Below are 19961 nucleotides of genomic sequence, written 5' to 3' on the forward strand. Positions count from 1 at the left end.
GCGAAATGTCCTGGGGCAGGGCTGTTAATTGCTTGATTAAGGTGTCTCCATTTGAGAAGACGGGCGGTTCAGCATGGTTCTCTCTGACTCTTCTCAGCTTATATGCCTAAGTATAGGCCTCCTGGGGTGTTGGGGCATTGGTGCCGGGCATATTTATTCGTATGTCTGTTTGCTTTCAGGGTTTCGTGCACCTGAAGTTGCTAGAGGAAATGTTATTTATAACCAACAGGCTGATGTTTATTCATTTGGTTTACTACTCTATGACATTTTGACAACTGGAGGCAGAATAGCAGAGGGTTTGAAGTTTCCAAATGAGTTTGATGAATTGGCAATACAAGGAAAATTACCTGGTAAGTTTTATTTCACCTTCAATAAAGATTTTTTTTTTTTAATATCAGCAGCTTCATTTCCAAGTTCTTTAACTGTAGTTGTATACTTAATTCATTTCATAGCTGATAATTTTTTGTTTAGTGCATGAATATTCTTAAATCCTTGTGACTAATTCATAAAAATCACGTGAGTAAGATAGCAGTTTTAGGCCTTTTTTTGACATCTCAAATTAGTGTTGATGAATTTGGTATATATTTAGAAGAACACTGAGAAAAGGAAATTGCTGTTAGAACTCCAGGTTTAGTGTTTTCTGTTCTCATAAAGAGTTACTGGGGTTGGCCCTGTGGCATAGTGGTTGAGTTCAGTGGGCTCTGCTTTGGTGGCCCAGGTTCACAGGTTTGGATCCTGGGCACAGACCTGTACCACTTGTCAGCCATGCTGTGGCAGCAACCCACATACCAAAAATAGAGGAAAATTGGCACAGATGTTAGCTCAGGGCTAATCTTCCTTGAGCAAAAAAAGAGGAATATTGGCAACAGATGTTAGCTTAGGGGTAATCTTCTTCAGGAAAAAAAGAAGAAGAGTTACTACATACCTATGAGCCTGGAATGTTTTCATTTTCTTGGAGTGAAATAATTTATATGCAGGAATGGAAGCTTGAATTATTTAAATGATAATTTTTAGCAGCAAATATTAATAAGAATTAGTAAATGAGTATTTAATGAGATCAAATCTCATTTTGAATGGTTGTCATGCTTTCAAGAAATTCTAGGAATTTGTCATTCATTCCTTGACTATTACTTCAGTTCCTACTACAAAGTATTCTTTTAAATATATTTAGCTTTTCTCATATTTTCTGCTTTCCCTCTCATTTAAGAAATATATATATTTTTAAGATTGGCACCTGAGCTAACAACTGTTGCCAATCTTCCTTTTTTTTTCCTGTGTTTTCTTCTCAAATCCCCCCAGTACATAGTTGTATATATTTTAGTTGTGGGTCCTTCTAGTTGTGGCATGTGGGATGCCACCTCAGCATGGCCTGATGAGTGGTTCCATGTCCACGCCCCGGATCCGAACCATCAAAACCCTGGGCTGCCGAAGCGGAACACTCAAACTTAACCACTCAGCCACGGGGCCAGCCCCTAAGAAATATTTTTGGCTGTATAATATGTGCCAGGTTTAGCGAATGTAGCTTTAACTATGTCCTTCGAAGGAACCTTTAAAGATTCTCAGCAAAAGTAAATTTATTATCCTTTAGATAAACTTCAGACACAATCTGAGTCACCCTCCTTATCTTACCAGTTAGCTATCCAGTGCAAGTTTCCAAATCTATATTTTACACCAACCAGAAGAATGGCATTCCTCTTGTAAGAAACAAATGTGCACAAACCTACTGTGGGTATCTGACGATTAAATGCTTGCCTACTCTGAATAGTTAAATAAAAAGTATTTCCAAAGAAGTCCAGTTATTATATGGACAAAAGTGTTTTCAAAGTCTATTTGAAATGCAGGAATGGAATGAAAATTTATTATTTTATTCGATTGGTATTTGTTTCTCTTTTTTATACCATAAAAAATCAAGAAATCTTTTTTGATGTCTCTAGTAGAGATAAAGCTAATGAAATTAGCTTTTGTGAGAAGTAGATTCGTAATAAATTTAGGATTATGGAGATCAATGTTTTCCTTTGCAATGTCTGGATCTTTTATATGCATTGAGTGGAAATAAAATAATTGTTCTGATTTGTCTAACGTTCTAGCGTATGTTTTGGAATGTTTTAGATCCAGTTAGAGAATATGGTTGTGCCCCATGGCCTATGGTTGAGAAGTTAATTAAGAACTGTTTGAAAGAAAACCCTCAAGAAAGGCCTACTTCTGCCCAGGTATTCTTATAGTCAAAATTTATGCATATTTTGTACAGAACATAAAATAAATGCATATATGTATGCACACACACACATAGACACACACATATATATAGTCTTCACATGTATATAATCAAACATATAACTAAACACACACAGTTTAAAACAGATAGAAAGCAAAACTCCTGTATCTTCCACCACCCCAGGCACAAAAAGAAAGAACACTGCCAACACCTCAGAAGCTCCCATATGCCTCTTCCTGATTGCATCTCTCTCGTTTCCATATAGATGTAGGCACTTTCCTGACTTTTTACATAATCCTTGCTTTTCTTTTCTTTATGGTTTTGCTACCCAGTTAGTTTTCCTATATTCATAGTTTATGTAAATGGAATAATAATCACAAAGTATTGTGAGGTTTTTTGGTGGTTCTCCCAACAGTATTTTGTAAGTTTCCTTCAGGCTGTTGAATATAGCTGTTGGTTATTTTCACTGCTAGACCATTCCACTGTTTGAATGCACAATATATTTACTTATGATCATGTTGATGGGTATTGGTATTGCTTTCAGTTTTTTGCTGTTATAAACAGTGCTGCTAGGAGCATGGTTGTACATGTCTCCTGGTGCAGCTTATCTGAGAACTGCTTTGTGGTGTTTACCTAGGAGTTGAATTGCAGAATCCTAGGATATGTGAATATCCAGATTTTTTCTGTAGAAGTTGTACCAGCTTAACATTTCCATCGCCTGATACTAGGGTAGCTATTTCTCTGTATCTTCTCCCTAAATTTTGATACTATCTAACGTCTTAATTTTTTCCATGTAGGTTCAGTCTTGTGTATTGATTTACATTTTCCTAATTACTAGTAAGGATGAACATCTCCTTATGTGTTTATTGGTCATATATATGTCTCCTCTTCTGGGAAATGCTTGTTCATTATTTTCCCATTTTTCTACTGGGTTATTTGCATGCAAATGAAATAAGAAAAAGAGAGTCTTTATTGTGTAGTAATCCTTTGTTCACTATATCTGTTGCAAATTTCTTTTCCCAATTTGTGGTTTGCCTTTTTATTTCCTGTAGAGTACCTTTTGATGAACAGAATTTCTTAATTTTCATGTAGATAAATTTAGCAATTCTTTTATGGTTATTACTTTTGGGGTCCTATTTTAAGAAGTCCTTATCTCTCCCAGAGTCTCAAAAATATTAACCTATGGTTTCTTTAAAAAAGTTTAAAAGTTTTGCCTTGACATTTGGGTTCTTAATCCATCAGGGATGGACATTTTAATCTGGATCCAGTTTTCTTTTTTTTATATGGATAACCATTTTCTTAAGCTTCATCTATTAAATAGTTTCTTCCTTTTTCCCCATTGATCTTTTTTTTCCATTTCTACTCTGTAATTTGTCTTAGATAGACACCCATATTCACACACATTCTCTTCCACTGGTCAACTTATCTACTCTTCCTCCAATGCTGTCCTGTCATAATTCCTGTAGCTTTATAATAGCCTCCTTTCTCCTCTTGTTTTTCTCCCCTAGGAATGCTTTAGCTATTCTTAAGTTTAGTTTTTTTCATATAAATTTTAAATTTATTTTATCAACTTTTATGAAAAACCCTGTTGTGCTTTGGATCAGTCTTGCAGCCTGATAATTCCTTATGGTGTTGTCAGATCTTTAATGTTTTTAAGAGATAAAAAGTTAAAGAGTTAAATTTTTTTAAGATTTAAAAAAAGAATTTCTTCACCATTTTAAGTTATTTTTAGCTTGAAGGTTTGTCCAAATAAACTTTTCTACCATATTACCATAAACAGAGCTCTTACCATGTTTTACACCGAAACAGATTTTAATAGATCAAAATAAGAGCTGCCTTTATGTTGTGGACTCTTGATGTGGTATCATAATTCACTGAAAAATTTGTGTTCAACTTTAAATTTCCTACTCAAAAATAACTGAGTTCCTATATACTGACTTTATTAAACATTATATAATCATCTTGGCTACTTGTCCTACTTGTTTTTTAACTTTGGTTATCACCAGTGTTAATCACACAGACTTTTAAAAAAATTTTATCACAGTGAAATTTTCCATAGCTTAATTATCATTTTGCTTTTTCTTGCTTTCATTTTTAATTATGTTTCACTTCTTTTTTATAGATTACATAACAACCTTGAGTTTTTTTCAAGTACATGACAGTATTTAAAAACTCTGATATCTATTTAATCTTTAAAATACAGCATATACTAGGCAAGGTGGGTAAAATCATTGCCTCTGTCAGGTGAGGCACTGAGAGAATAAAGAACTTTCTTGGGGTTTCATGAGTGGCAGGCAAGTGGCTGTGTCATGGGGCCCTAATTCCAATTTCCTGACTTCTGTTTCTCTTTCCTTACAGTGGCTCCACACTCTCTCTCTAGCTCTTTAGTGTTTGAAGGAAAAGTATAAAAACAGAATCTAGAGGTGATTTGTGAATTTTGTTGCCCGAGCTCAAAATTTCTTTTCCCTTCAGCTGTAGAAGGTCTGTTCTCTTGGCCCAAGTGTTTATTGCCAGCATGATATGGCTCTGCAGTATAAAATGCAATGAAGAATAGCTTCTGACTGCTAAATTTCTGTTCAGTTGGCACTTTTGAGATTTTCTTTTCCTTTCAAGTTACAAAACATACCATACATATGAAAGAGTATATATCATGCATACTTTAAAAATAAGTATTATTTTAATGTAATTTTATCTATAGTTTGGATTTCTTAATCTTGTTGCTCTGGGTGGGTCACAGTTTAACCAACAGATTTAGGGTTTTCTTGACAGAGCTCTAACATTTAGTCCTACATTACACATAAGAATATGAGCTTTCAAGAGGACGTGTGTTAACTTGCTGTGTGTGGTTTTATTTTTAAACTTTCTCAGGTGTTTGACATTTTGAATTCAGCTGAGTTAATCTGCCTGATGAGACATATAACAATACCTAAAAACTTGATTGTTGAATGCATGGTTGCCTCAAATCATAACAGCAAGAATGCAAGCATTTGGCTGGGCTGTGGGCACCCTGACAAAGGACAGCTTTCGTTCCTTGACTTAAATACTGAAAGATACACTTCTGAGGTAAATCTAAATACTCTTTCAATTAGAGATACTTTAGAAAACTTACTTTGCAAATTATTTTAAAGTGTGTACCAGTTAAAAAGTTACTTAGAGGCCAGCCCCGGTGGCCTAGTGGTTAAGTTTGGTGCATTATGCTTTGGCAGCCCGGGTTTGGTTCCTGGGCGCTGACCTACACCACTCAGCAGTGGTCATGCTGTGGCAGCAGCTCACATACAAAAAGAGGAAGATAGGCAATAGATGTTATTTCAGGGTGAATCTTCCTCAGGAAAAAAATAATTTACATAGGAAGAAATTAAGTAAGAGCTAATATAGGAATATTATTAAATTAACTTTCTGTTAGAACAAGAGTGTTCACATGAAATTAGATACTCTGTGTTTTGCTTTAAAATCATCTTTGTGTGTGTTGGGTCAGGATCCCTGGAAACAGAGCCTGAGATAGAGAATCTTGTATGAGTGATTTAAGAACAGAGAAACTTTTGACGAAGTACAGGAAGCCAGAAAGAGCAGGGGAAGAAGCTTAGCAAAAATGGAGTTTCTGAGGAAGTCTAGCCTCTGTTTTTACCCATAAGAAACTCTGGAGTGTGAATAGCGGCACAGATATATCCTTCCACCAGGCAAGGGGTCCAGTCTTTCATGCTCACATGTCTGTCAGTCGTTGGCTACAATCTGCCCACGGGTAGGTGTAGGGTAACCTCCCAGCCATTTCTGGGCAAGCCAGCTCCCATCAGCTGAGGGCAGTTCTGTGAACGGTGCGGCTCTGAGCTGTTAGGAGCCAACACTCAGAGCTGCTGGTGGTGGTGCGCCTGACTGGTGGAGGAGCTCTGGGTGCAGCATCTACTATATGGAGCAATCAATTGTATTGGCAAATATTAATTTCTAAACTTAAAAAGTAACCTAATATTTTGACTGTTGCCTTGAAATAAATGTTATGCCTAAACATTATTCTTAAGGTTGAACCATCCTTTTGTATTCTTTTGATGAGTGAGAAATGATACTGAGGGATAATTTTCAATATTTAATTTTAGTTTCAGATGCACTCTAGATAGGCAAAACTTGTTTGCCGGTTACCTCATTTAGTTTTGAAAATTAAATAAAATAGGTATTTTTAAAAAATTAAAAGCAACGAAGTAAAAAGAGATATGTATGTGGATAACATAATATTTTCATTCTGTACATGTTCTGGTCAGTTGAGCTAGAACCGAGTCCTTTAGAGTGTGTTTTCTTTTCTTGACAGGAAGTTACTGATAGTAGAATACTGTGCCTAGCCTTGGTGCATCTTCCTGTCGAAAAGGAAAGCTGGATTGTGTCTGGGACACAGTCTGGTATGCTCCTGGTCATCAATACCGAAGATGAGAAAAAAAGACATACCCTTGAAAAGATGACTGATTCTGTTACTTGCTTGTATTGCAATTCCTTTTCCAAGCAAAGGTATGGTGGTGAATTTGACCATTGGGGGAAAATTACATACCTCTTAGATGACTTAGTTGGTGCAGAATTGTTATAGCATCAGCAAAGATTACTCATTTTTAACAGTTTCCCATTGGTTTGCATATATTAAAGGGAATTGTGGGAGGCCACAAAGATATTTGTGATTTTTCTGTATGCAAATCAAACTGAGGCATTTATAACATAGATCAATCATTTCTTCAGGCCCTTCAGCCTTGTGCCTCATTTTACCACCACTGTGGCTCTAACTCCTTGCCACTCCTCACATAAATTCACCTTTGTAGGGCCTCTTCGAAGATGACTTCTCACTAATTCTTTCTATGAGTACCTCTGTATCAATGGCCTGTTATGTGCCAGTCTAAAACATATCAGTTAACTAACTACAAAATTGGAAAAAAGATCCAATAAATGAATTTCTAAGTTGTTAATAGGTAAAAATGACTTAATTATTATCAGTTGCAAGCATCCTTCCCCAAGGGAATTTATCTAAATGGCAGAATTTCAGGTGTGTGTAACATGTTGGTTGCTGTGATATTCGGGACAGGATTATTTCCAGGAGCCATTAAGATTATACCCCATAGACTTCTCTGGTTTAAGTTAATCAGTACTGGAAAATAAATAAGTATTAGAAAAATGTGAAGCCCAAGTTTTTGGCTGCTGAAATATAAACTCCACTGGTAATTTTGCAGTTGAAATTATTTAGATATTGTTAAAGAAAAATTTCGTCAGGTGGAGTTAAATAGGCAAAGAAGGCTTTATTCAAGACTGTTGCCATAGGGGAGAGAGATTGAGCTCAACTTGACCGCATCAAAAGGTGGGAGAGTTTTTAACTGCTGGGATGAGCTAGTGGAAAAGTACTCGAGGACGTCAATGTGATTAGGCCATCTGCGTTTGCTAATGCTTGCTTATTGAAGTTTGGCTTGTAACCCCCAACAGACTGAGAGATAGGGGTGCTATTATTCTTGATGATGACATTTGAAAGGGAGGGCCCTCAGGTCCTTGAGAAAGACATTCCTGGATTATAAAACTGGCAAGAGGCTAGAAGATTTACGTCTCAAATGGGCGGAGAAAGAAATTACAATTTAAGTTTGCTAATGTAAATGCTGTAAGAAAAGGGAAGTCAGGGGTCCATAGTCAGGAAGAACGCTCTCTAAAGTTTGTCAAGCTAGCGGGAATGTTAAGCCCACGTCGGTCATTATAAGCATTCTTTTTTTGACTATCTTGACATTTTTCCTTTTAGCAAGCAAAAAAATTTTCTTTTGGTGGGAACTGCTGATGGCAACTTAGCGATTTTTGAAGATAAATCTGTTAAGGTAAATGTTGACTGCGTTCTACATCAAAATTTATTTTAAGTTCTTTGTTTTATGTATGCTCATCCCCACCTCCCTCCTTAAGTGATTATAAACTCCCTAAAAGCAAGGATCATAAATTCTACTTTTTATCGCCTCATGAAGTCTTTTATACAACGGATTGTGTATAAATACTTGCTGATTAACTATATATTTTATTATGAATGAGCTAGGGATAAAATGATAAATGAGATCTGCTTTATAATGTTAGGCATGGAAAAATTCTATTTCTATATAAGTGAAGTAGATAATTCCTTATAAATATATTGTGAAAAAAACAAAGGAAACAAATTTTAAATCTGGTTTGCTATCAACTTTTTCTTTGGCCATGAAGAAATCATTTAATTTTCTGTTCTGTAGAGTCTCATTTATCATTAAAGCCTTTATTACTGCGTCCATCCATTCATCTGTGATTCCATCTATTTATTCAACATCCTACCCATTCATATTCTTTCTTATCATAAAAGCTTATTATCTAATGAGAAACAAAGAAGTAGAGTATAGTCCCTAGGTTAGTTCCTGCACAGTTTTTGCATGGAGAAGTGAAGAGATTGGTTATAAGGATAATTTGTGGAATATCACTTGAATTGAATCCTGTTTTTATAAAACCTTTGAAAAATGTATCGTGAATTTTTATTTTAACACCTCTAACCATTTATGATGGGAAAGTAGTTTTTAGAAGGCTCAAATTTTAGTATTTCTTTCTGCCAATACTCAATTTACTGAATGTGTTTTGTCTTTTTGGCAAAGTGTAAAGGAGCTGCTCCTTTGAAGACACTAAATATAGGCAGTGTTAGCACTCCACTGATGTGTTTGAGTGAATCCATGAATTCAACTGAAAAAAGCATTATGTGGGGAGGATGTGGCACAAAAATCTTCTCATTTTCTGAAGATTTCACCATTCAGAAACTCATTGAGACCAGGACAAATCAGCTGTAAGTTATTCTTGTCTATATAACTGATTTACCATTTTATTCATGTTTATTCTTTATAATCATGTCAATAAAGCTATTGATAATCCCAAATGAAAGTCTTTCAAAATGCATAATTTATTTTTCTGTTATAAAATTAAACATTCATTATAGAAAACTTAGAAAATTCCAGAAAGCAGAGGGACATTAAAAAATCGCCCAGCCTAATCACGTTTGGGATAAGATATGAAAACCCATGCTAATCTTAGTAGTATTTATCAATCTAAATTTTTAACATTTTCATTATCTCTGTATCAAATTGAACATATGGAATTTGAAAGGCAATCAACTCAGTATTTTACTAAATCTATGGATTTGACACTTACATTTTGGATAATTTCCATTGAGTATTGATTGTGGGAAACATAGGCCTCAGGAATAAGAAGTCCTCTCTAGATTTGATAATTATATAGACAGCCCCTTTTCAGAAAAGTTAGTGATACCAGTTTCAAGCAAGAATAAAATAGAACATAAACCTTGTGTCAATTTGTTGTTTCAATATTTTATAGTTGTATTTTAAACAAATCACTATAGTTGTTCTTACTTATCACATTCTTCAGTGAGAAGCAGTGTAGGGTGGTGGGTAAGAGCATAAATTGTTCAAATATTGGCTTAGCCATGCATTGGTTATGCGAACTTTGGCAAGAATTTCTCAAATCTTCAGTCCTCTCTAACCTGAGGGTTGTAATGTACTGTATCTCAAAGGGATGTTTGGAAGACTAAACAAGAAAATTAATGTAAGGAGCTAACGTATTGCCCAGCACTTGGTAAGCGCTCAATAAATGTTAGCTATTATTATGATTATTATTAGCTTTGAGTCACAAATCCGTATCTCAGGGAATATCTTAGTATCTCAGTATCTGTTTAGTTGTCCAAGACTGAAACTTGGGAGTAATCTTTGACTCCTTTGTCCTTTTCTTTCTGTATTCACTTGACTCTCCTCCCGATTGACTCTCAGATTCTTGTATTTCTCACTGTTCCCACTGCTGCTGCCGTGAGCCAGGCTGTTATCCTTCATCTATGGCCGTGTTAACAACAGCATCTTTCTATTCAGTTCTCAACCTCCAACTGTGCTCCCTTCAATCCATTCTCAACATGGTGAACAGAGGGACTCTTCTAAAATGCAAATCAATCTGATGCCACTCTCCTGCTTAATACCCTTCAGTGGCATCCAGTTGTCTTTTGCATGAAATCCAAATTCCTGCCAGACCCTTTATAATGTAGTTCTTGCTTACCTCTCTAGATTCATATTTTGCAGCGCCCTTGCCTTCTGTGCTTTATCCAGACTGAAATAGTCTCAGTTCTTGAAGACAACCTGCTCCTTCTTACCCCCTGCCTTCACATGTGGTTGTCTCTTTGGCTAAATAACTGCTATTCCTATTGCCTTCTTTGGTCCAAATTTCACTGCCTCAAAGTGTCTGTGTTTGATCCCATCTGTGCCCATTAGGTGCCTCAGATTTGTTCTTTGTTGCATCTGTTATTTCCCTACACAACAGCTATCATACATTCTTATAAATATATTTTCAAAAATATTTCTTGGCACCACCAGACTTATAGGTTCTCAACATTGGTTGCACAGTAGAAACCACTAGGTAGCTGAAAATAATCTGATGCCTGGGACCCACCTCAGACCAATTAAAAAAGATGAATTAAGCCTGGCATAGGGCCTGGACTTCAATATATTTTTTTAAGTTCTTAGGTGATTTTAAAGTGTAGTCAGGGTTCAGATGCGCTGCTATATATTGTAAATTCTCATAGATGAGGATTTTGGTTTTTAGTTCTTATCTTGCTCATACATTTGTTTCCTAGCCTGTGGTGACTATTTGGATGGACTTAGTCTCATTCTGTAATGTATACTTTTATTCAACCTATACAAACCTGAAACTATTTAAAAAGAACGGGCCCCTAATTCTTTTATTTCACAGAGCGTGTTATGAGATCATGGTATCAATCAACCCCCTAACATTCCACATAAGATTTGGGGTATAGATGCTTTACTAAAGAGAATGCCCATAAATATCAGCTCTTAAAGATGTTTATCTCCCCAAAGAGGTTAGGATGCTGTTTCATAGACACTTGAAATTATTTGCTTTCGTCTCAAAAGTGTCTCCTGTTGCCTGTGTCTCTGCCCTGCTAAGCAGACATCATATCACTAATTAGGGGCTGCTTTCTCATCATTACCCTCCTTATCATCATCCACATGCACGGACTGAGAGGCGTAATGGACAGTGAAAGATGGCTATGGCCTCTGGAGCCACAGACTCCACAGGACTTGTTTTGAGTCCTGGTTCTGTAACATATTAGTCAAGTGGCCTTGAGGAAGTTATTTAGCATTTGTACACTTTTCTTTCTGTAATTACAAACATTGAAATTTATAATTTTTTCTAGGATTTTTATCGAGGATCAAATGGGATAACACACAAAAGTATTTTATATAAATTCTAAAACTCTATACAAAACTTTGTACTAGTTTGACCTGCAAAGCATTGCATTTTCATCTCTCTTACCAAAATAGAAAAGGTGGAGGAAAAACAACCTTCCTGCCTTAGGATATAAAGATTAGTACATCCCTGGTATTTGCATGTCGTCTTTCTGATTGAATTACAGTTTTAACCATTTTACCTTTTTCCTGGTTGTTCATTTCTCCTGTTAGTTTATTCTTCATTCATCCATCCTTCTGTCCATCCACTTAACAAACTGCCTGCTTTGTTAACCAGGCATTTAGATAGATACTTATCTATCTATCTACTATATATATATATCTTTACTAGATAGATAGGTACTTATCTATAATGATGCTACTGGGTTGTTGGTTTATAGAAAAGACATGATCCTTGACCTTAATAAATAGCACTTGCAGTCTAGTGTCAGGACCACACTAATAAATACAATTTTGTATTTAATAAGGTCTATAATATTACAGCTACACCAGTGAAGGAGAGGGAATGATTGCTTTTTTTTCAATAGGTCAGGGAAGAATTCCAGAGGAGCTGACATTTAAGTTAAGCCTCAAAGGCTAACTCAGAGTTTGCCATGCACATGGGGCCTATGGGAGCCAATCTATTTGTGAAATATGTAAAATGCCAGTGTTCTAGTTGGAAGGTAGATCTTTAAAAATGTTCGTCATTTTCCTTTATTTTCAAAGGGGGGAAATGACAATGTGCTTTCTATTTCTGTTTCGATGAAGATGTGGATTTTTTCTCCTACTTGGCTTGGCTTGTGTTGATGCAAAGATATCTTTTAATATTTGAAGACACTCCTGCTAAAGTTTATTTTAACATCTGATATTTTATAATTCTAGGTGTAATGGCTAACCCTTAATTTCCCAAGCATTCTCAACAATAAGCATTTTATTGCAATATCATAAAGTTGCAGATATGATTATGATACTTCTTTTAGAAGTCAAGATACTTCGCATGTTTGGACAGTAAAAAACACTATAAAGAACCAGATAAAACTGAAATTAAAACTAAAATGAGCAGTGAACATTAGTCATAGTCTTTATTTTATTATCAGGGGAAAAAAACCAAAGTAATCAAAAGTAAGTAAAATACCAAAGTAAGTTATATATTCAACTCAGAATAGTTAGGGGAGAACATAAAATAATTGCCAATACTCAGGCTTGTTTCTTTTCCAAAAGGGGGTTAATCTTTTATATGTATTAAAAATTAATATAATGTTGCACTACATGTGGAAATAGAAGAAAAATGAACAGTGGTCAAATTTTTTTTTCCCCTAGGTTTTCTTACACAGCCTTCAGTGATTCCAACATCATAGCAGTGGTGGTCGACACGGCTCTCTATGTTGCTAAGAAAAATAGCCCATTTGTGGAAGTGCGGGATAAGAAAACTGAAAAACTCTGCGAACTAATAGACTGTGTGCACTTTTTAAAGTAAATTCATTGATTTTTTTTTAAAATTTTATCGTGGAAAGAACATAACATGAGATCTACTCTCTTAAATTTAAGTGTATAATATATTATTGTTGACTATAGGTGAAATGTCATTAGTTCTTTCTTTAATGCCAATAAGAGCTGTCTTTACACTTCAGATTTCACAGAGGAAGAAGTGTGGCTTAGTTTTCTTCCTTTCTACTTCTAAATAGAAATTTTTTTTTAAAAAACCCTCAGAAACAAAATTGTTAATGCTCTTCAGCACCATTTCTTGGTATCTGCAAATGTCATTTTAGAAATAAAATAGGAACATAATATATATGGTTCTTTCAAGATATTATAAGGAATATTCTCCAATGAAAAAATAGCACATTATTGCAAATGACCACACCGGATTCATTGCTGGCCGTAGATCCAGAAGCATCTCAGTATCAAATTTGACCAATTATAATTAGACCATAGATCCAGGGATACTCTGCTTTAATGATAAAAAGTCACAAAACAATATTAAAATATGAGGGAAAAAACAGACTGGACTGACCAATGCACTAACTAAGGAGGGAGGATAGAGGTGCCAGGCTGAGAGCCCATTTCTTAGCCACAGACAAATCTGACATTACATTAAGCACATCTTTTGTGCGCTGCTGCTGGGGAACAGGAGCATGCCGACCTTACTTGCTAACCACTTTCTATTTTTGTTTTCTTTCGTTTTTACTGTATGTATTTTTTATACTCTAGAGAACATTTAGATTATGCACTATATCCATAAAATGAGATTCAAAGTTTACTTTCTTAGAATCTTAAAGTTTTTCTCTGTATGCTCAGAAGGGCTGACAGTTCTGCCTAGTAAAGAGTCCCATACTTCCGAAAGTTCCAAAATTATTAGAATTCTTTTATTTCTGGACACCTCATTTTTGTCATGAATTATTCATTGGCTCGGGGAAAAATTCCGTGGTTTATATTGATATTTTTTACATGTAAATGACTGTGATTTTATTTTCCTTTGTAACTTTTAGGCTTCATGGAAGAGTTGAAATGAACTTTTTTTTTTTGATATTGGGCAAATTTATTCTTTTTTTGCTGGATTTCATAGGCTTGATGTTTATAAAAATTGTATCTGTCTTATTTATTTTAGAATTTCTTGAAGTTAAGGGGTTATTGTGTTGTCTTTGAAAATTTATGCTTCAAGTAGGGAAATGTGGCTCTTGGCATTCTGTGTTTAGCAAAATTAGTTTTGTACAGTTTTAATGATATATAATGTACACTGTTATGTATTCATAATTTAAAATAGTATATATGTATATATATACATAGAAACGTCTACTTTATTTCTTAATTGTTGATAAATTATTAATGCATAGCTTTCTTTATGATTTTAGGGAAGAAATGGTAAAAGTAAACAAAGACTCGAAACACAAAATGTCTTATTCTGGGAGAGTGAAAACTCTCTGCCTACAGAAGAACACTGCCCTCTGGATAGGAACTGGAGGAGGCCATATTTTACTCCTTGATCTTTCAACTCGTCGAATTATACGTATAATTCACAACTTTTGTGATTCTGTTAGAGTCATGATGACAGCACAGTTAGGCAAGTTTCTTTCTTTTAGATCTTTTTTTTTTAATATTCTCTAAGACTATAAGAATATGCTTTTATTTTTTATTTATTTTGTTGTTGTTGTTTTTTAGATTTTTTTTATTTTTTCCTTTTTCTCCCCAAAGCCCCTCCAGTACATAGTTGTATATTCTTCGTTGTGGGTCCTTCTAGTTGTGGTATGTGGGACGCTGCCTCAGCGTGGTTTGATGAGCAGTGCCATGTCCGCGCCCAGGATTCGAACCAATGAAACACTGGGCCGCCTGCAGCGGAGCGTGCGAGCTTAACCTCTCGGCTACGGGGCCAGCCCCAAGAATATGCTTTTATTTTTAATTGAAGTTTTCTCTTCACTTTCCAGTGCCATTTGCAGTATCTCAGAAGTTCACATAATAAAACATAGGACTGGGATAAATTTTGAACAGGGTCATTAAAAAAACGGAGAGAGTAGATGCTCTCAGTCCCATAAAAGAAGCAGATTATTGTAGCTGAGCACTAAATTTGGGTCTTAGTTTCTCTTTTTTCTCTATACTTAAGGCAAAAATTGGAAATACATAATGTTGAGGTCTTTTTTACATTTTGATGAAAGAAATTAAAGCAAATGTTTATTTTGATGATGGTTTAAGCTTCCCACCCCTGGTTAAAGAATTGTATTTGATTTTTCATGCTATAAACAAATTTGTGTTCTTGTAGCAGTATATGCTAAACTCAACGATCTACAAATATTGACAAATCATAATTTACTCAAGCTATGTCTTTTCTGTTCCTTCTTTTCTATTTAAATAGGAAGAAATCATGGTAGCATATGAAATATATTTTCTGCATAAGTATTCATATTTTATTGTCTTAACTAATTATTTGGTTTAGAGAATAGTAATAGTATATATACAAAATTACGCTATGAGGTTAAGTTCTTCAAAACTAGAGTTTATGTGACTTTAGCAAATAAGTAATAAAATGTTTGACATGGTGAAGAAAATAGTAAATTTCTTTCACGGGACTATAATAAGAAGGGACTAGTGTTTCTCCTCACCCTCACCTATTTTCCATGAATGGAGGTCAGAGTTGCACAGATGAGTTAGATTAGATGCTCCTAGTGATTGGTGACTATCAGGATACATGTCTACACAGCAGAGTAGTAGGTCTGTGGTCGCCTTTCTAGTCTTATTCTACCAAGGATGTTATATCCTCTAATTTAATTTGTATGTTCTTTAGGACCCAAATGGTTGTTTGTTACTGACGTTATATGGGATTTCAGTGGGTTTAATAGATTATTAAAATAAAGATAAATTTAAACATAATCTACAAAGTGCAGCATGATCTGGCTTCATCCCACCTTTCTAGCCTCTGTCATTTACCGCATTCCTCTCAGCTGTTTCTGATCTAGAAGAACCTTCAGTCTCTCTTAAATACCATGCTTCATCCTGCCTCAAGGCTTTGCATGTGCTGTTTCACTCTTTGCTTAGTTAACTTAGTTAATTAAGTTAACTTAGTATGTTAATTTTTGGCTTACTTAACAGTGACTCTTTTTGAAATGGTAGCTCATATGTCAAAATCTCGGAGAAGTGAACGCTGATTAGGTCAAAGTTCTCTCTTTTGGCTCTCATAGCACCTCTCTTGGCCATGACTTTTTTTTATTAATGTCAGTCTCCTCACTAGAACATAAACTGCATGTGGATTGGGTCTGCATCTGTTTGTTCATCCCTTTATTCCCAGGGCTTAGCCTCAGGTCTAGTATATAGAGACTTTTTTTTTTCTTTTTTTGAGGAAGATTACCCCTGAGCTAACATCCACTGCCAATCCTCTTCTTTTTGCTGAGGAAGATTGGCCATGAGCTAGCATCTGTGCCCATCTTCCTCCACTTTATATGTGGGACACCTGCCACAGCATGGCTTGATAAGTGGTGCATACATCTGTGCCCAGGATCCGAACTGGTGAACCCCTGGCCGCTGAAGTGGAGCATGTGAACTTAACCACTACACCACCAGGCTGGCCCCTAGTATATAGAGACTTTTGTTGAATGTTGAATAAGTTAGTGACTGACTTGAGAAGAAAGTCTGGATTTGTGACAGTATCAGTATATCCATCCATTCAACTCTCCATCCAAATGCTTCATATTTGACCAGTGCCTTATTGTATCCAAAGACATACATGGATATTTCATATACATTATCTCATTTAATATCATAATTAGGTTAAGGGATAATGTATGATATATAATTGTATAAATAATGTAATGTATAAATATTAAGTTGATTTTGTAGAAAGGTTAAGCTGTTTTGTCAGATTCACACAATTACTAAGAATTTTAGCAAGGAGAAGATCACAAATTTTCCAGCTTTAGAAAATCGCTGGTCTGGAGCTAGTCCAGTGGCCTAGTGGTTAAGTGCATGGTTAAGTAGCGGTTAAGTTCACTGTCTTAAAATATGAACACCTGTACTCCTTTTAGTCCAATTTGTTATATTGTTTTAACATAAAAATCCTTTTTTTTTTTTTTTTTGTAAAGGAAGTCTTAAAAATGCCATGCTGGTTTTGGGGTATAACCGGAAAAGTACCGACGGTACACAACAGCAAAAAGGTAATGTTTAATAGGATACTATGTTCCAAACACAGTGCAATGACATGGATGATTATAACATATTATGTGTTTTATACATTTATAGTAAGTATTACATATGCTATAAAACTTCAAGCATTTTAAATTGGTAGCTTCTTTATAATGCAAATAATTTAGTCATAAATCTTCAAAATTAAGTCTCAGTGATTTAGGAGTGTTAAGTAATTATTTTTTCAGATGAAGTAGTGATATCAACCCTATAAAATGAGAACTAGCCCAAATTTAAACTAAATGTGGGTATTTTTCCTTACATCTTACCTATATCCCTAATGAGGTCTGATTTTGAATGGTGTTTGAAAAAGCTTCATTTCTTTCAGAAAATAAAATGTTAGGTTCTTAAAGGTCCACACTCTTTTTGAAATTTAGTAGTCAGTTCTATAATTTATTTTAAACATTTTCCAAATGGAACTTCTTATAAATGGCTATAATATAGTAGATTATTTATTGCTGTATTTATAATATGTTTGTCCAAGGCAACTAAATATAAATTAACAAAATTAAAATAAAATCAAAATGCCTTATGGCAGATCTTTGAGACATTTTATTTTTTCATTTTCTAGAGATACAGTCTTGCTTGTCTGTTTGGGACATCAATCTTCCACATGAAGTGCAAAATTTAGAAAAACATATTGAAGTGAGAAAAGAATTAGCTGAAAAAATGAGAAGAATATCTGTTGAATAAAAAGGGTATGGGAAATCTTTGGATGGGAAAATTATACTCTTATAAATATTTCTTTAAAAAATGTTTACATATGAAAAGGGAACTTCCACTCTTTCAAATAGCTCATCTGTATATGAAGGAATGTTTATATGTCGTATTTTAAATATAAATACGTGTAGAAATAGTTACCAGTGAAACTATATTTTAAAGAATTATTTAAAAATGTAGTATTGTATTTCCTATATATTCTAATTAATTTTGTGGATTAAGTAATGAAAGGAAACCTAAAAAGTACTTAACTGCAGTACTCATATTAAAATTTACAAAGTGGATAATTTTTGGTTTGTTATCCATAATGAAGGTAAATTTTATTTTAAATTCTGTGCTTAAGATAGGACTATTACTTGATTACTTTCTAGATATTCTGTAAAGTAGAATAAAAATATTAGGAGAGTTTCATGTAACACATTCCTTCGTAGATTGCTTTTAAGTGCAGTTATCATAAATGCTTGTAAATAGTCTGTGAATTTGCACTAGTAAAGCCCTCATGAGGACATGAGTTCTCTTTGTTGCTGATACAAACAAAGCATCTCACACAACTTCACTCCATCTAAAAGAAAACGCCGTGAGAATTGCTGATGAGAAAATGTAACATATTGCCAAAGTCTTTATATCCAGGAAAGACACAGCCACTCTCTCTTTTCCTATTTTGCAACTCTGTCTTTGAATTGTGGATACCCTGAATTTTTATAATTGCTGTAAATACAATGTTCAGTCTTTTAAGTGGCATTTCTATGTTTTTATTTTGGTTCTCAGCACCAAGCCAGACCACTGGCTACTTGTTCCTAATCTTCCTTACACTAATGCTTACCCATCTTCTTCCTAAATTTGTGACCCTGAAAATCCTCCATCATTCAGGTAGAAACCCTATTTTCAGAATTATGGAATTCCACAGCTCCCACCAAGACCATGCGGAGTATGTAACACTCCTCCATTTGCTGAAGAAGAAAGGAGCTTGAGCTGTGATGAGTGCCTGCTCACCTAGTCTTCTAAATTATATCTAAATTGTTTAAGTATCTTTCCATGATAGGAAGATCAGGCCAAGTATGTAGGTAACAATTTGAGTGTCATTTCTGCTTTGAGAAAAAACGTTTTTCGTAAATCCATTGGCCTTGGCCAATATCCATTATTTTAAACAATTCCTTATAACAGGATAACTACTCCATTTAATATTCTCAGAACTGACTGGCATTTTATTATATGAAGACTTTAAATTTCTTTGTATTAAGTGTAATAAAATTCTTAGCCCTGAAATATTCTCCACTTTTCAAAGGGACCTATGTTTTAATTTGTTATGTAGTTAAGAAAGAAGTCAGAAATGATGGAGGTGTTTGTTCCTGTGATATTTCATAGTGTTCTGTTGTATTTATATGCAAATTTTTTACAGATGACAATTATGGAGAAATATGTAAATGAACATTGTATTTAAATAGAATAATAAACATTTTTTAAAGCACATTTGTGAATTTTAACACTTTGTGATATTTTGTTTTTTACATATAGGTCTGTAATCCTTCTAATATGAAACTTTATATTAATCTGTATATGGGACCTTCCAATATAGGAAGCACTAGCTAAAGTTTTCTCTTGAGAATTTATTCAATTTCCTATAATACAGCTAGCTGTCAGGATCCCAGGATAAAACCTGATGGGCATGACATATTCTGTTTTCAAGTTCTCATAAAATTTTTCTTGAGAAGGATTGTTCACTCTTGAGTACTGAAACAAAAAATAAGACTTTAGAACAATTGATTTTTTTAAAAAATAGTCATTTAAAATTTTTCCCCATTAGAGCCCTAAAATAAGCTGCTAATCGTTATCAAATCATAAGCATTTATCTTAACAGAAAGTATTCCTTGAGGGAAGTTTTGAATTCAAAAAAGGGAGCCTCTCTGAATCTAATTCTGCCAAGCACTGTTGATTATGTGTGAACTATTTGAAATAAAATGCGACTTATTTTTCATCAAGACATTAAGATATATATGGATGAAACAGCAGAAGTAGCAAAAAAGAGTGTGAACTTTCCCAAATTAAAAATGAACATACAAATGTTCAGATACCAAGAGGTGATAAAGTTCAAAACCTTTGGAACTTTGCGT

At 34.5% G+C, this 19961-nt stretch overlaps 1 protein-coding gene across 3 annotated transcripts in view; it reads left to right on the forward strand.

The window, feature by feature from the left end:
* Positions 1-19320, forward strand: part of LRRK2 (leucine rich repeat kinase 2) — a 134361-nt gene extending 115041 nt beyond the window's left edge. The window contains exons 42-51 of one of the 3 annotated variants that reach the window (XM_070619407.1): positions 180-350; positions 2110-2210; positions 5084-5278; positions 6513-6706; positions 7965-8037; positions 8824-9008; positions 12784-12936; positions 14316-14524; positions 17031-17102; positions 17702-19320. In XM_070619407.1, the coding sequence (XP_070475508.1) occupies positions 180-350; positions 2110-2210; positions 5084-5278; positions 6513-6706; positions 7965-8037; positions 8824-9008; positions 12784-12936; positions 14316-14524; positions 17031-17102; positions 17702-17823 (1475 nt within the window). In that variant the 3' untranslated portion in view covers positions 17824-19320. Of the gene's footprint in view, positions 1-179; positions 351-2087; positions 2211-5083; positions 5279-6512; positions 6707-7964; positions 8038-8823; positions 9009-12783; positions 12937-14315; positions 14529-17030; positions 17103-17701 lie in introns of those variants that run through there. The other 2 variants (XM_070619406.1, XR_011540042.1) reach the window with 2 other exon arrangements.
* The last annotated feature ends 641 nt before the right edge of the window (positions 19321-19961 follow it).

This window comes from Equus przewalskii, chromosome 5 (genome assembly GCF_037783145.1).
Source record: "Equus przewalskii isolate Varuska chromosome 5, EquPr2, whole genome shotgun sequence".
NCBI lineage: Eukaryota > Metazoa > Chordata > Mammalia > Perissodactyla > Equidae > Equus > Equus przewalskii.